The sequence below is a fragment of the Mus caroli genome, chromosome 10 (assembly GCF_900094665.2).
Source record: "Mus caroli chromosome 10, CAROLI_EIJ_v1.1, whole genome shotgun sequence".
NCBI classification, from domain to species: Eukaryota; Metazoa; Chordata; class Mammalia; order Rodentia; family Muridae; genus Mus; species Mus caroli.
The window spans coordinates 64,630,031-64,647,123 of NC_034579.1; the positions used below are offsets into that span (position 1 = coordinate 64,630,031).

General features: G+C 44.7%; 1 protein-coding gene across 4 annotated transcripts in view; it reads left to right on the forward strand.

Annotated features, from left to right (window-relative positions):
- The window catches only part of Fam13c (family with sequence similarity 13 member C), a 112,288-nt gene that overhangs the window by 29,695 nt on the left and 65,500 nt on the right, over positions 1 to 17,093 (forward strand). For all 4 annotated transcript variants that reach the window (XM_029482748.1, XM_021174614.2, XM_021174609.2 and 1 more), the window contains one exon: positions 6,738 to 6,856. In XM_029482748.1, coding sequence (XP_029338608.1) covers positions 6,738 to 6,856 — 119 coding nt within the window. The remainder of the gene's footprint in view (positions 1 to 6,737; positions 6,857 to 17,093) is intronic.

A 17,093-nucleotide genomic window follows, 5' to 3' on the forward strand; every position in this document is an offset into this window, starting at 1 on the left:
CCCTTTCCCTTTCCCTTTCCCTTTCCCTTTCCCTTTCCCTTTCCCTTTCCCTTTCCCTTCCCTTCCCTTCCCTTCCCTTCCCTTTCCTCTTTATTTCCTTTCCTCTTTATTTCCTCTCCTCTCCATTTCCTCTCCTCTCCATTTCCTCTCCTTTCCTCTCCTCTCCTCCCATCCTTCCTTCCTTCCTTCCTTTCTTTGATTTTTTTTTTGAGTTTTATATTTCTCTTCCTTCCAACCTTTATTCCATCCTAACCCCTTCCATGCCCCTACCCCCACCCCAACACTCGGTAGAAGAGAAAGAAGGTTAGAGGGAAAAGGGGCTGTAAATCTGTTTCGGCTTCCTCCTGCTGACTAGGGTTGTTGGGTTCCTTGGAGCAAGGCCAGTCTTTGTAGTCAGGATATCTCCTCTCTTTGCCTATGTCGACTTGACAAATCGCAACAACAGCAGCCAGGAGCAGCTGCCGCCTCTTCTCCGGAGTACCTCCAGGCCCTCTTGGAGCTCTGACATTTATTCCTTGCCCAGAATCCCCAGAACTCCAAACATAAACTCTCTGCAGCTAGCAAGAATCATGCCCTCCTAGAGCAGGAGAGAATCAGAGTTAAGGGCTGAGGACAAACTGAAACAGCTCTGTATCCCACACCTGGGATTAAAACAAAAACTTATGTACATCACATAACTGGTTTTTTTAAAGAAACCAAAATTCTCACTACAACACTGGGCAGGTGGGGCTTGAGCAAAGGAGAGTTCAAAGCCCGGCCCCACAGTGACACAGTTCCTCCAATAAGGACGCACCTACTCCAACAAAGACACACCTCCAATAGTACCACTCCCTATGGGCTAAACTTTAAAATTTGTGAGTCTATGGGGTCACACCCATTCAAACCGCCACACCTAAAGATTTAGGAACTTCCTGCAAAGACTTACAGGACCAAAGCTCCTCCCAGGGCTGTCACTATGGTGACCAAGCTCTTACCCATAGCCAAAGTGACTATAAGACTCAACTGGGAAACCAGATGTAGAAGCCTCTGCATGTGGACTCTTGTTTTTTGCTGTATTGTAGACAGTAGACTTTTAAGAAACTTGTCCCCAAAGCCTCAATCTTGAGGAATGCTAAAGAGGAAGTATTGTTCCCTTGACATTAAGGACAGGGTATCTCAATAAAGGTTGTCAAGTCCTAACTGCAGGTAAAGTTTGCGATTCTAGGATTGCCGCTGTTTTCAATGTTGGTTCTCTTGAGATATCATAGCGTCCTTTCCTGGTCAGAATCTGCCTCCTGACGATCAATTTATGTTGAGTTTGTGAGTCCAGTATGTACCATTTCATATCTGTTGCTATTTCTTCTCATGGAACCTCTGGTCCCTGAAGTCATAGGATTTCCCAGTCTGTTGAGATCTCCATTCAAAGAAAGAAGTGAGCACACGTGGAGAGAGAGAGAGAGAGAGAGAGAGAGAGAGAGAGAGAGAGGAGAGAGAGAGAGAGAGAGAAAGATACACACACAGACACAGAGAGAGACAGAGACAGAAAGAGACACACAGAGACAGAGAGACACAAACAGAGACAGAGACACAACAGAGAGACACAGAGACAGACAAGAGAGCAGAGACACAGAGAGACAAAGAGAGAGACAGACAAACAGAGAGACCTGTTGCTAAGCCCAGGGAGAATTGAAAGCATCCTTAAAGGGCCTACTTGCTGGTTGATCATGCTTCTCTTCCAATCCACAATGACTGGACCCATGGAAAGCTAGGCACACATTTCTTGATCAAGCAGCTTGCTTAGCGGCCCAGTGCCGAAGGCTGTGAACCCTTGCTTGATGCCTTGTTTTGTTCGACTCTTGGAAGGAGTTTAACGTTACACAAGCAAATTGAAGGCCAGCGGATTTAAATATGCTCAGAAATGTCTGAGAAAATGTCTGATTTGAATTTTACGAGACCATCATCCCTAAAAGTTTGTTTTGAATAATGATAAGGCAGAAAGAAAAAAAAAAACCCACTGAAAAAAAATGCATACTTGACAAACACCCAAGTGCCCACGTAAAACCATCCTTGAAAAGTCAGGCTAACACAGGGATGCCGCTGGAAGAGTCTGCATTTTGCCAGTGCTAATGGCTATGTTTAGTAGTTTATTTTATTTTATTTTTTTCAGTAGAACAAGCTGTTTAAGGCCTTGCCTGAGGCCAGGCTTTCCCAGGCTCAGTCCAGCTGCAGCACACTAGAAGGTGTGGGTGGAGAGAGAGATGCCCTGTAAAGAGGTCTATTGCCTCAATGCATGCTTTGCCAAGCTCTGGAGTACTGGTCAGATAAGTGTGGGGAAGACAGACCGGACACTCTGCTTTCATGCACTAGCGTGGGAGGAGGCTATTGTGGAAAGCTGTCTCCTTGGCCTGAGTGGCATGGCTGTTGCCCTCCGGAACTATTAGCAGCTCTGATTAAGAGCCACAGATCTGCACAAGATTGAGCTCGTTAGCTTTCCAGCGTTGGGTGGGGGTGGGGGTGAGGGGCTCACCAGGCTTTTGAGCCTTTCCTGAAGATCTATAAGCAGGTAATGGTTGCTTGGGAGTAGGGGCTCATGAGACCCTGCCCCTCCATAAGGATTTATCATTAGGGACAATTTGCTACTGGGGAGGGGCTCATTAGCCTCTTATCAAGTTTCTCTATGGATAGTTTAATGATTCCTCTGCAAAGGGGCTCATAAACTCCCCCAGAATTTGTAATCAGCTAATGGATTACTAATGGAGGGGTTCATGAAGCCCCTGTCAGAGTTACTATTGCTACAGTGAGACTATTGTTACAGCATGACCAAAAGCAACACGGGGAGAAAAGGGCTAATTTCACTCACAGGTCCATATTACAGTTTATCATCAAAGGAAGTCAGGACAAGAACTCACACAGGGCAGGTACCCTGGAGGCAGGAGCTGATGCAGAGGCCATGGAGGGGTGCTGCTTACTGGCTTGCTTCCCATGGTTTTCTCCGTCTGCTTTCTTATAGAACCCAGGGCCACCAGCCCAGGGATGGTACCACCCACAATGAGCTAAGCGTTTCCGAATTGGTTATTAATTGGGGAAAAAAAATGCCTTGCAGCTGGATTTCATGGAGGCATTTCTTCAAGGGAGGCTCTTTCCTCTCTCATGACACTGGCTCACATTAAGTTGACAAACAAGACTAATGCAGCCCCCTTATGCTTATATTTTTTGGATGTTTGATATCCCATTTGTGGAACTATTTGGGAAGGATTGGGAGGTCTGGCCTTATTGAAGGAGGTGTGTTTCTGGGGGATGGGCTTTGAGGTTTCAAAAGCCCATGTTAGGCCCAGTTTGTTTACCCTCCCCTACTTTGTTGCAACTTGTTGATCAGATGTACGCTTTCATCCACTGCTTTACATCTGCCACCATCCTCTCTGCGATGATGATAATGGATTGTCTTGGTTAGAGTTTTACTGCTGTGAAGAGACACCATGACAGAAGCAACTCTTGGAAGGACAATGTTTCATTGGGGCTGGCTTACAGGTTCAGAGGTTCAGTCCGTTATCCTCAAGGTGGGAGCATGGCAGCATCCAGGCAGGCATAGTGTGGGAGGAGCTCAGAGTTCTACATCTTCATCTGAAGGCTGCTAGGAGAAGACTGGCTTCTAGGCAGCTAGGATGAGGGTCTTAAAGCCCACACCCATAGTGACACACTTACTCCAACAGGGCCACACCTCTTAATAGTGAGACTCCCTGGGCCAAGCATATGTAAACCATCACATGAATTAACCCTCCAAAACTATGGAAGTCTTCAATTAAGTGCCTCCTTTTATAAATTGTCATGGTCATGGTGTCTCTTCACAGCAACAGAACCGTAACTTTCATAAAAGACAACATTTAATTGGGGCTGGCTTACAGTTTCAGAGGTTCAGTCCATTATCATCATGGCAGGAAGCATGGCAGCACACTAGGGGAGTGGAGAATTTTACATCTTGATCAGAGGACCACCAGAAGGAGACTTGTCTTCTGCAGGCAGCAAGGAGACTTGATTCCACACTGGGCAGAGCCTGAGCACAGAAGACCTCTAAGTCCTGCCTACACAGCAATTCACTTCCTTGAACCTCCTCCACACCTCCTCCAATAAGGTCACACTTCCTAATAGTGATATTCCCTGTGACCAAAGCATTCAGACACATGAATCTATGGGGCCAAACCTATTCAAACCACCACAATCACCTAGTATTTGACAGAGAGAACTCTTCATGAATGGAAAACTTTATGGTGGATCATGGTTTTATTAGCATTTTTCCACCCACCTTCTCTCACGAAGGTGGACAGAGCACCATGGCAGCGGGACCTTCACAGCAGTAGATACTAGAGCTAGAGGATGGTTTGCACTTCTTAGCAGACAGGAGAACAGAAGATGCAACCAGGAAGTGGCCAGGAATAATACACTCTCAAAGACTCCCAGCCACCTATCTCTGTCAGCAAAATTCAACATCCTGAATGGCCCATGCCTGCCTCCTGGAATAGCGCCACCAGCTGGACATCAAGAGCCCAACGCAAGAGTCCACAAGGAATGTTTCACATCCGCTCCATAATGACGCCATTCCAAGCGCCTCTTAGGGCAAGAGGCAGGAAGGTGTAAGTTCCTGGAAAGAGGCAGCCAGACTGGAAGTAGTTCTTTGTCAAAATACCCAAGGGAACTAATTCTTGCTTCCCACTCTATTTCCTCTGAGATGTTCACTGAAGACTTTTTCTTACAATTCTCTCCCCACTTCAGAGTCCCTGTTCAGTCGTCGTATGGGGCAGAGACGGAAAACAAGTATGGAAGCCACATACGATCGATGAGTCTCATCCTCTACCACCAGCAGGCCAGCTGTTAGTGTCTTTCAGGGCAGCTGAGCCCGCACGGGTGGCGAATGGATTGATGGCGAGACCAACTCTGGATCTGGATTAGGGAGGTTAGGACTAAAGTATGGGCTCTGTAGCTCAGCCAAGTAACACGGAGTGGTCCAGTTTTGTTTTTTTTTTTTTTTTGAGTTAAGCACTGAATTGACTTTATGGTCTCTCTTAATGAAAACCACTTTAAATAATATAGTTTTTCTTAGCTTAATATGAAATTATATAATTTCAGTGATTTGAGGCCTGTTAAATTGCAAGCTGTATTTGTTACTAGTTTAGTAGGTGAACAGAAATGTCTACTGTCAAGGGAACAGTCTTGAAAATGTATAAATGTCAGGTATATATTTCAAAGTCCTTTTGAATTCACCTTTTGCATAAAAGGCCATCGTCCTAGCTTGGGTAGGTCGGTCTCTCTCTCTCTCTCTCTCTCTCTCTCTCTCTCTCTCTCTCGGCAGGGTTAGTTGTAGTATGAATGTTTTTGTATTATTCACTGCGGCTCAGCCCTCAGAAGGGTTTTTACATCAGTGGCAATGACACCATGGGCACTGGGAATTGGGGTCTGTGTGGATGCTGGTAAACTGATGGGCATAGTTACATAGGTACCAGTGGAGAGAGATCAGGCAGACATGGGACTGGAGTACATGGGACAAGTGTGCCTTAGTGTTCAGACTCGCTTTAAGTTATTTCTTCATACAGAAAGAACATTTTTTTCTGTTATAGAAAATTTGGGAAATCTATATGGAACCCTAAATGTAGCAAAAATGACATCTTCACAGAGAATTATTAAGATTTTAGTTTAGCTCCTCCCAACCTGTTTGTGTCTGTGAGTATTCAGACATTATTTTCCATAAGAATGAATATCTTGTAAGTGTTGATATGTTAAATTTATAGCTATTATTATGAGGTATTCTATAATGTTCTTTAAAAAACTATTTCATTTGGGCTCAGCAGTTAAAAGCACTTGTTGCTTTTTTAGAGGCTCTGGGCTTGGTTCTTAGCATCCACATGGTGATTCACAATCATCTGTAATTCTCTTAGGGGGTTGAAAGAACAAACCAACAAAGTAGCCAAAGTCTGACTACAATGGTCTGTCCATGACTGCATTTTTTTAAAGATTTATTTATTTTATGTATATGAGTACACTGTAGCTATCTTCACATACACCAGAAGAGGGCATTGGATCCCATTACAGATGGTTGTGAGCCACCATGTTGTTGCTAGGAATTGAACTCAGGCCCTCTGGAAGAGCAGTCAGTGCTCTTAACCAATGAGCCAGCTCTCCAACCCAACCATCTGTAGTTTTGGTGCTGGGCATCCAATACCTCTTCTGGCCTCTCTCTGGATACCCAGCCACCATGCACCTGATGCACATGCATACCTACCTGTAGGCGAAGGACTCACAAAACACAGGAATCTCTAAGTAAGCATGTTTTAACTATTTAACACTCCATGCCTCTGTGTATGTGTGCACTCTGGAGTGCAGCTGCCTTTAGAACCTAGAATGGTGGGGTCCCTCTGGGCCTGGAGTTATAGACAGTCGTGAGCTGCAAGTATGGGTGCTGGGAATCGAACTCACATCTTCTGCAAGAAGAGTACAAACTCTTAACTGTTGAGCCATCTCTCTTGTCCCTACTATATAATTTGTAATGCCTAAAAAATCTTTTATTTTTGGAAGTGGTATGCCTACCCCCTCTATAATCTCAGATCATCAATTGAGTGGGAGAAAAAAAAATACCTATTACATTTGGTCATTGAAATGTCTCCTTGCCTCTTGCCCTGAACTGAGCCCAGCCCAGAGGTAGTGCCATGGAAATGACTGCCTCAGACAGCTTATCTGTAGGATGACTCCTTTTTTTTTTTGTCTTGTAGGAGACAGAGCATGTGGGACCCAGCCAGTCAGAGTGCCAGGGCAGAGCGGGAACACCGGCTCATGAGAGTCCACAAAGCAGCATCTTCAGGTGCCAAGAAACGGTGCGACTTCAACCAAGGTGAGTGAGCCTTTGATCAGAAGCTACACATCACCTCTAGTTTGCTTCCTAGATGTGCTGACCTGTATGCTTGCCCATCAGCATGTGAGTCAAGGATTCCTGACTTTGTTGGCTTTCCTCACAGTCAGAGAAACTACTTAAAGGGGCCTTGAAGGGAAGAAGCCCATTGCATTAAAGAGAGAGGCTCAGGGCCTTCCTCATCTTCTGTTTGAAGATCGCAAGTTCCGACATTCATTCACCCTATTCCCGAGGATAGGGTGGTAGGTCTGTTTGTGGAGGAGAATTTGTGTAGCCCATTGTTTTATGGCTGAGAAAATTCAGTGCTTATTAGTGATCTCTGTTGATACCGACGTTTAATGATGGTGGTCGAATCCACACCATGCCAGTTGCTTTTGACTGAGATCACATTAGGTCTGTATGGGCTCATAGATCAGTTGCATGGAGGACCTGAGCCTGAGAGATGCTAAGTAAGTTCCCTTAGCCTGGTCCGGCACAAATAAAGAACTGAGCTGGAGTGAGCACCTCCAGTGCGTGATCCTGGCAGGACAGGTGTAGTGTCTGTGTCGACCTACGTGTTGTCGAGTGACCTCAGTCCAGAAGCATCCCAGGACTGGCTTCAGTCCCACTAGACCTCCTTGGAGAGAGCTCTGAATCCAGAGCCAGGATATGGGTGGAAAGCTGCCTGCAGAAGGTTGGCATGACCCTCTGACAGGACCTTGGCATGGCAGCTGTCTATGGAAAGTCTCTTCTGGAAATAAACAGAAGGAAGGATTCAATGGCTTGTTCTGTGAGCCGTCTTGTAGCACCCTGCTCTTAGATCATAGTAGCCCTCACTCAGGGGACAGGGAGTGCTTTGCCTCTGAGCGTGACCTTTAGGAATTTGTTTTTGAAGGCAGTGCGGTCTGAGTCATAAAGAGAACACAGCCTGGGCCCAACATACTAAATTTAGGAGCATAGAACCCTGAAAGGGATGGTCCACTCTTTGAAGTGGAGTCATGGCCGCCATTTGACTCTGCTGTGGTTGGAGTGGGGAATTTCTCCCATAGGTTTATATGTTTGAACCCTTGTTACCTCTAGGAAGGTGGGTCACTAAGGGGAGGTCTTAAGACTTTAGAGCCTGTACCCCACCCGTCTGTCTTCTCTGTGCTTTCTGACTGCACATGCGACACAACGACCAGTCTCAAGTTCTTGTCACCATGCTTTTCCCACCATGATGACCTTTGTCCCTTAAACAGTGACCCAAAGTAAGCCTTCCTGCTGCATTTTGCTTCTTGCAGGGATACACCCTCCTTCTGGGTCATTGCCTATTTTATAGATTGACCTCAGGAACTCACTGTTGTACGCTATGTTATTTCCTCACCGATGAGGAGTCTGTCCCTCCTGTTTGAGGCTTTATTCTAACAGACCTCTTTTCATCTGGGCTTGACTCTGTTGCGCAGTGACCAGCTCGCCTGTTCTCCCACCCCAACAGCCTGATGAAGGCTGTTCTCAGCCAGAATAAGGTCAGCCCATTCCCATGCATATTTCAGAAGAGCACGGAACAAACAAAAAAGCCAACCAATCTCAAAGCTAAAGCATGCATGCTTGTGTATGGAACATGGGGTGTGGTCCTTTGGGTGTGGGCGTTTAGCAGAGGCTAATGGGGAAATGGCATTAGCCAGCTAAGCTTCTCCAGTTCAACAAACTGAAAACCGTGTTATGTCGTATGTGTGGTTGGGATGCTAACTGGGAATTTTACTGTGGTCAGAAAAAAGGCTGAGGGTGTTTGGTAATCATTTGCGCATGACCTGCTAAGAAAAAGTATGGACCTGGATGGTTCCAGGAGAGACCAGATAGAGCAGGAGTTCTGAATTATTGGGGTTGGTGAGTTGTGCTTTAATCGGACTCTCAAAGGTGATGATTGAAAAAAAAAAAAAAAACCCATGATATGGGCTGGAGAGGTGGACCAGTGGTTAAGACCATTGACTACTCTTCCAGAGGTCTTGAGTTCAATTCCCAGCAACCACATGGTGGCTCACAACTATCTGTAGTAAGATCCGATGCCCTCTTCTGGTGTGTCTGAAGACAGTGTACTCATATACATGAAATAAATAAACTAAATCTTTTTTTAAAAGATATATACCTGTGTATATGTATATAAGACTTTGGAAAGTTCCTAGACTATTAACTGTGAGGAAAACCAGGCGTTGAGTCACCAGTAAGCTTTCCTTATTCAATGAGCCTGCTGCAGTCCTCAGTGCCTTCTGGTTAGCAATTCTCCAGAGATCCCTGCCATCCATCCTCCAAGCCTATGTGCTTGACTTTCTCCTTTCCACAGGATTTAGCTTTCTGAGCTCATAGCATTCCAGAATATTCTGTGCGCTGTGCTGCTGTCAGCAATCACAGGGTCTTGTGCTAAGTCACAGGTCATGAGTGATGTCATGCCAGTTAAGATTAGTCCTGTTGGGTTTCCCAGCTAGATTAGGCTGGCAGCATTCAACTATGGAGTCGCTGATCACAACCATCGTGTTATTACCCAGCGACAGTCTCAGGGAACTTTTTAAAACCTCAACATATTACTGGAATCATGTAATGGGATGACCAGGTGAGATGAGATCTCTGGGTGAACATATCTTTGAGTCCAGTATCTCACATTCATCACAATAGGCCCTGTTGTATCAGCCCAACACCTGGCTAGGCTCAGGCATATGTGCATCCTCCTCCTCCTCCTGCTCCTCCTCTTCCTCTTCTTCTTCCTTCTCTTCCTTCTTCTTCCTTCTCCTCCTCCTCCCTCCCTCCTCTTTCTTCTCCTTCTCCTCCTTATTCCTCCTCCTTCCTTCCTCTTCCTCTTTTCCCTCCCGTCTTCTTCCTCCCTCTTCTCATCTTTCCCCTCTTCTTCCTCCCCCTTCTTCCTCCTCCTCTTCACATTTAAAAGGCGATTTTTATTTTTTAAAAGATTACCAACTTTTTGGTAAGTATAAAAAATAATTAACTGGGTCTCATTGTGACATTGTTATTTATGCAAATCACTGTAATGAGACTTTGTCACATTTTCTCCTCTAAATGCCACCCCTGCCAAACCCCAGTGTGCCTTCCTCATGGTAACAGCCCCCTCTGGTTTTGTGTGTATGTGTGCGTTTAAATAACAGAAAATGTGATAGTTGTCTGTCTGTCTTTCTCCCTCCCTCCCTTCCTTCCTTCCTTCCTTCCTTCCTTCCTTCCTTCCTTCCTTCCTTCCTTCCTTGTCATAGCACTTGAGGAAAAGGGGACCTCACCTGAGGAATGGCTTCCATTGGAATCACCTATGAGCATGCCCATGAGGGCATTTTCTTGACTGCTAATTGATGTGGGAGTGCCCAGGCCATCATGGGCCATCCTAAGGCAGGTGGATCCAGGCTGTATAAGACAGGTAACTGAGCTAGCCAGCAAGCAGTGTTTCACCAAGGGCTCTGCTTCAGTTCCTGCCTCCAGGCTCCTGCTTTGGGTACCTGCCTTGGCTTCCCTTGATGATGGAATATGGAAGCCAAATAAGTAAGCAAACCCTTTCCTCCCACATTGCTTTAGGTCATGGTGTTAAGACAGTAACAAAAAGCAACAGGGCATCCAGTATCCTCTCTTGTTCTCCCTTTAAATCCCTTCTCTCTCCCAATAGTTCCCTCAACTTTGACGCCATATTCCTTTTTATTTTTTTTTTAAGATTTATTAATTTTATGTATATGAGTACACCATTGCTCTTTTCAGACACACCACTAGAGGGCATCAGGTCCCATTACAGATAGTTGTTAGCCACCATGTGGTTGCTGGGAATTGAACTCAGGACCTCTGGAAGAACAGTCAGTGCTCTTAACTGTTGAGCCATCTCTCCAACTTCCAACGCCATATTCCTTAGATGTATGCATGTCTGTATTTAAATCAAGACTCTATGTATGAGAGAAAACATCATTATTGTCTGAATCTGGCTTATCTTACCTGACTAGATCTCCAGGTTCATGTGTTTTTCTGAAGGTGACATAATGATGTTGAAAGTGATATTTTCTTTATCATTCATCCATGGACATTTAAACCAGTCCTGTTTCCTAGCTATTGAAAACAGTGCAGCAATAGTTACGAAAGTGCAAGTACATCTGTAGGGTGTTGACTTTTTTTTAGTCTTTTGGGTATCTGTCCAGGAGTGGTATGACATGTTGCTTGTATTTGAGGTTTGTGAGGAACCTCTTCTGTGATGTCTGTAGTGTCTGCACTGCTCTGCGTCACAGCTACTCGTGTCTCGTGTGTGTCTCCCCACATCCTCGTCAGCATTTGCTGTCACTTGGTTTACTCTTGTATGTGTGTTGTGTGTGAGGTACAACGAATGTGTGCACGGGGGTCCCGAAGAAGCTGGAAGCGAGCCGTGGACCCTCTGGAGCTGAAATTAAAGAAGTAGTTGGGAGCTCCTTCTCAGAGGTGCAGGTAGCCAAACTTGGGTCCTCTGCAAGTGTGAGCCGACACTGTTAACCACTGAGCCGAGTCTCCAGCCTGAATCATTGGTTTCCTTGATTGGGGTGAGTTGAATCCCAATGTAGCATTAATTTGCTGGCTAAGAGTTATTGGGGATTGGTACCAATACTTTGAATTAATCCCCCCTCCTGCAAAATCGGGACTCTGAGTGTCTAAACCCTGAAGGTCCTTGTCCCCAATTGGTTTTTGATCAATCTATAAAGAGCCAACAGCCAGTGGCTGGGCAGGTAGGCAGAGGTAGAACCTTTAGATTTGCATGGGCTAGGAACTGGGAGAAAGGAAGGAGAGAGAGAATCTCCATGACTCGGGGAAGAAGGATGGGACATAAGAGCTGCAGGAGTGAAAGCCAACCAGTCATGTAAGAATTCAGCTAAGTGGCCACTGGCAGTATCCCTGATTGGGCCTGGGGTAGCATGGAAAGTTTTAGGTATCTCAGGAGTACTAGAGGGGTGTGTTTGCTAGCAGGGGAAGGTTTAGGAGTGCCCAGCCTTTGAGATACTCATGGCATGTCAAAAAGTTAACTGACGTGTGTCTGTGTGTCTGTGTTTCTGTGTGTCTGTGTGTCTGTGTGTCTGTGTTTCTGTGTGTCTGTGTGTCTGTGTGTCTGTGTGTCTGTGTGTCTGTGTCTGTGTGTGTGTGCCATTTGAGAGTCCAGATGACTCCTGGGCAGGCGAGCACATGCAACCCACAGGGAGCCAAATTAGTGTAGCCAAACTTGCAGCTACAAAGGATGTTAACCAGTTTTTGTATGGTTATTGACCATTTGTGTTCTCTTAAGAACTGCCTCCCTTCATTTCCCCATTTATTGGTGAAGTTATTTGGGTTTTTTGTATTTAATTTTTATCTCTTCATTTATTCCAGATATTAATACTTCATCATATGTATAGCTTGTGATGCTCTCCTCTTATTCTGCAGGTTTTCTTTTCTTTTTGGCGATTGTTTTCTTTGCTGGATGGAAGGTTCTTAATTTCATGTGATTCCCATAATTCAGTCATAATCTCGAGTTATCAGAATGTCCTCACCTAGGCTTATATCTTGAAGTGTTTTCCTGGATAGTTTCAGAGTTGCAGGTCTTAGATTAAGGTCTTTAATTTTTAATTTTTGGTATAGAATAAGAAATAGGGTTTTGTTTCATTCCCTCACACGTGGATACCCAGCCTGTCTAGCACCACCTATTGAAGAGGCAGTGTTTTCTCCAATGTATGTCCTGACAGTGTTCTTGAAAAGTAGGTAGCCATAGACAAATGGGTTTAGTTCTGCATCTTTTACTCTTGTCTTCTACGTGTCTGGGTTTTTTTTTTTTTTTTTTTTTTTTTGTGTGTGTGTGTGTGTGTGTGCTAATCCCTGTTTGTTGTGATTGTTACAAGGCCTCTGCAGGGTAATCTAATTTGATCTCCGCTGTTGTGATGGTAGCACCAATAGATTTCTGATGGAGACATATATAGACATATATAGTAACAGGATACTGCCAGACTCTGGTCTGGGTCAGAAATGCTTGAAGAAGTCAGAATGGAATCTCAAGAGGGTAAAGTGCTATGTTCTTGGTGTTGGGAGAACATTATAGTAGTGAGTGTCAAAGATCACTCTGTGACAAAGGCCTTGAAGGGGCCATTCATGTTTGGGGTAATTGTGAAGGGTAGTCCTTAGGGACTTTGTCAGTCCTTGTAGCTATGGGGAGTCCTGGAGCTGCTGGAGACAGGGGAGTAGATGCTATATCTGCATCTCAGATGCTGGAGACAGGGGAGTAGATGCTATATCTGCATCTCAGATGCTGGAGACAGGGGACTAGATGCTATATCTGCATCTCAGGTGCTTTATACCCACAGCCTGATGCTTGCATTGAAAAAATTTGGACATATCTTTTTTTTTTTTATGTCAGTGTGACAAATGATCACCATGATCACCAACTGTGGCCTAAAATAACACTCTTAGGTCTTTTAGGTTAAAGTGCGAAAAGCATGGCGTCCTGTCTGAATGCACAGAAGGTCCTATGATGGGCACAGGCAAAGGCTAAGGTTATGGACATCTTGGGTGGTTTAATTACACTGTACCTTTTCAGGAACGATTCCTAAAACATTTGTTGGGGGGAACTCTTTAAAACAAGTTTTGAAACTGTTATCTTGACCTCCTCTTCTTGTAAGACTCCCATGGCTGTCTGGAATGTTCTCCTAGCCACCTCAGGTTGTTTTAGCCTCCTCACTCCACTTGGCCTCCTGCCCATCTGCCCTTCCTGCCCCCATCCTACATCCCTCAGCAGTACAAATGCAGCGCCTATGTGGATGCGTAGTGAGGGGACACATTCGACTCCCACAGTGTTGTAAACGATTATGAGTCCGTATTGAAAAATCTAGAGTTTTCAGCTTGTGTTTGAAAACTTCCAAGAGTGGGGCTGTCTGGGGTATGCATACCTTGCTTTGCACTAAGATATAGTGATCAGGCAGAGTCTCCCTGCCCCTGCCCCCCATTTACTTATGCTGGCTACTTGGCATTTGATTAAGGATGCCTACTTCAATCCTCTTCCTGGCAACTGCTCATCTTGCGAGCTCCAGCTAACTCCTCATCTAGAACGTAGAGGCCAGCAGTGTTTTAAAGACCCTTTTCTAGTTGACAGTTTACATATTACCACGGCCTCTTGGTGCCTCTGAGTGCTTTTCAGATGTTTGGCTACTCTGGATGCTCCTCTGTGTCTGGTATTTAACGAGATCAGTACACCTAGAGAATTGCTTTTCCCGTCTCAGAACTAGAAAGCCCACCAGTGGCTTACCACAACCCAGAGAGGCTGTGGCTTCCTTCGGTTCTCACTCCCCTGGGTACCAGGGCCAAGACAAGAACTGTAAATCAGTTTAGAGCAACTGCATGAATATGCATCAGTTTAACTGAGTTTTGTTGCTAAAGCCTATGCCCTCAGCTATGAGGAAAGAGGGGGAATTTAGGAATCTCAGAGACTACTAATGAAGGTGGGGATTTCTTCCCCAGCTCAGTGAATTGACTTTGGAGAGTGATTAACTCACTTGTATTTAAAATACTGTATTAAAATTTATGACAAAATTAAGCCTTCAGTGTCATTAAAGACCTCCTCTGTATCAACAGGGGCTGTTTCTCAGCAGCGTTGGTGTTAATTAGGCCGGTGGCTAAACTGGAAGCTCACTGGCTTCTTTATCTGTGAGTCCCCAGTTTTCCAGGGAGCCGAGGACCCTGTGCAAGCATAATAGCCTTTGATGCTTTTCCTGTTTCTCTGTTTGTGATCCCTTAGATGAAAGGAAAGGCTGAAAGCTTTGTTGCATTTTGGAGAGAGGAAGTTTTCTTGGCAGCTACTTTCCCTTGGGGGGGGAATAAAGCCTTTTATCTTTTGTTTTGAGACAATGTGTGTGTGTGTGTGTGTGTGTGTGTGTGTCACTAGTTGTTTTTATTTAAAACATTTTTTTTAAATAGAAGTGAGCAGATTCCTAATGAGTTCCGCTTGAAGGAGAAAAGATGTTTAAGAGGGGAGCGGACAGAGCTTTCTAGCAATACAAAGGGAGCTATCCCCATGCGCATGTGTGGATTGTTCCAGGGCAGGTGCTCTGCGCATTCCCACGCCCACTTCCTCATTATTGAGCTACTTGGGTTCTGTTTGGTGTTTTGTGAGAAGGGCAGGGATGAAGTAGAAATAGCAAATAGCTTCTCTTCCTGATGTCGAGACTCCTTAGTCCACGCTTGGGTCATGAGCGGGTTCTCTGGGGTGTCTTTCCAACAGCAAGTCCCAATCCCAGTTCCTTCCTCCCCAATAGACACAGACCAACCTGTGAGATACAAGAACATTTGCATTAAGAAGGTCATGGTCTTACAGGTGACTTGCTCGTGCACTGACATTCTTGGTCTTTTTTATTCTGTTTCTTGGCTAATGAGAGCAGTCTCATTAGCCATAAGTATTCCCAAAATCACTCCATGGCTGAAGATGCCCTTGAACTTGTGATCCCCTTGCTTCCATCCCTCAGGTTCTCTTCTAATATAAAGAGTTGGTTCTTCCAATGAATGGTTAAGGCTCTTTTGGCTCTCATATTGAAAAAGCCCACTGCTTTAGCTGTGTAAAAGCTTAGACATAGATGGACATTAGTTTAAGAATACTGGTTCTCACTGACACAGATAAAAATATTTTCCTCCTCTTGTTATGGAGAACAGAGTTCCACACAAAGTCCTTGCACTGATTGAAGAAGACTTCGTGATCATTACGGGAAGGAAACCCTGTCGGTATTTTCTGCTTCCCATCTTCCTCCTCCTCCTCCTCCTCTAAGAAACCCACCCTTGGACATTTGATACATAGTTAGCACTTTTATCTAACATTGGTTTGGTACAAGGCAAAGGGACATTTATTAACATTGACAGTAATAATAGTAATAGTAATTGAAATAATAATAATAATAGCAATGTTGGAAAGTGTAGAAATTCATCCAAATGTTAGTCTTGTAATCTTTCCACTTATATAGAACCACTGTTGTAATGTTCACTTAGGCCTCATTGCTACTGTTTCAGTGTTGATGTGAAAAAGAATTGTGTGTGAAAGAGAATTCCTGCTGGAATGATACTTGATTCCAGTTCAGACCAGTCTCAGAGTAGACAGGACCACCAAGAACACTTTCGGAGCACAGAATACTTAAATGTATCCACGCGTTTGTTCAAGGTGAGAGAGCACCAAGTAGGCTGATAATTACCACAAGATGAGTTTGCTTCTGTCTAAAAGGAACAGGCTTAATTTCCAGAACTAAGCATTCGAACATCCAATTCCCAGAAGGAACATGTTTGATAAGCTTAGGGATCATTGTTAGACGCATTTCCTGGAGATAGAACATGCTGTCCTTGATGTCTGAATGTTTTAGAAACCTTGGTGGTTTAACGTGGGGTAGAGTCAGGAACAAAAGAGACAGAGGTGTGTATGAGCTGAACGTCAGCTGAGGACTCAGACAGCGGGTTTAAGGGCTGTGGTCAAGGCCACTTGGAGACCAGGAAGGTTACTTCCCATCTTCTCAGTGATGCAATGACTTCTCTTGTCAACAACGCTGTCTCTTTTCAAGATGTACACCACATACTATGTATGCACTATACACTATACACAACAACACACAAAGATCCCTTTCGTCTCCTCTCTGTATTTTTTTCTTCTGTTCATAACCTGTGTAGGATTAGAGTTTTGAAGGACTAAGTGTGTGTGTGTGTTTTACACACATTGCTGAGTGATTTGTTCTACTTAATTTTGTAGTTGCACATTTTATAGTAGACTCTGAACCACATTTACTCTTAAAGACTTGTTTTAAAATGTGTGTGTGTGTGTGTGTGTGTGTGTGAGAGAGAGAGAGAGAGAGAGAGAGAGAGAGAGAGAGAGAAGAGAAGAGAGAGAGAGAGAGAAGAGAGAAGAGAGGGGGGGCTGTTTATGTCACGTGTGTGGGTACTTGCAGAGGACAGAAGAAGGTTCTAGATCCCCTAGAACTGAAGTTACAGGAGCTTGACATGGGTTGTAGGACCCAAACAATTCAGGTCATCTACAAAAGCAATACATGCTTCTAACCAGTGAGCTATCTCTTCAGCCTCTAGAATAGAATGAATGAATAAATGAATGAGTGAACTTATTGATTTTAGTTTTTCAAAACAGGGTTTCTCTGTGTAGCCCTGGCTGTCCTGGAACTACCTCTGCAGACCAGATTGGGCTCAGAGTCACTGAGATTCAGCTGCCTCTGTCTGAGTGCTGGGATTGAAGCTGTGTGCCACCACTGCCCTGCTTAGAAAG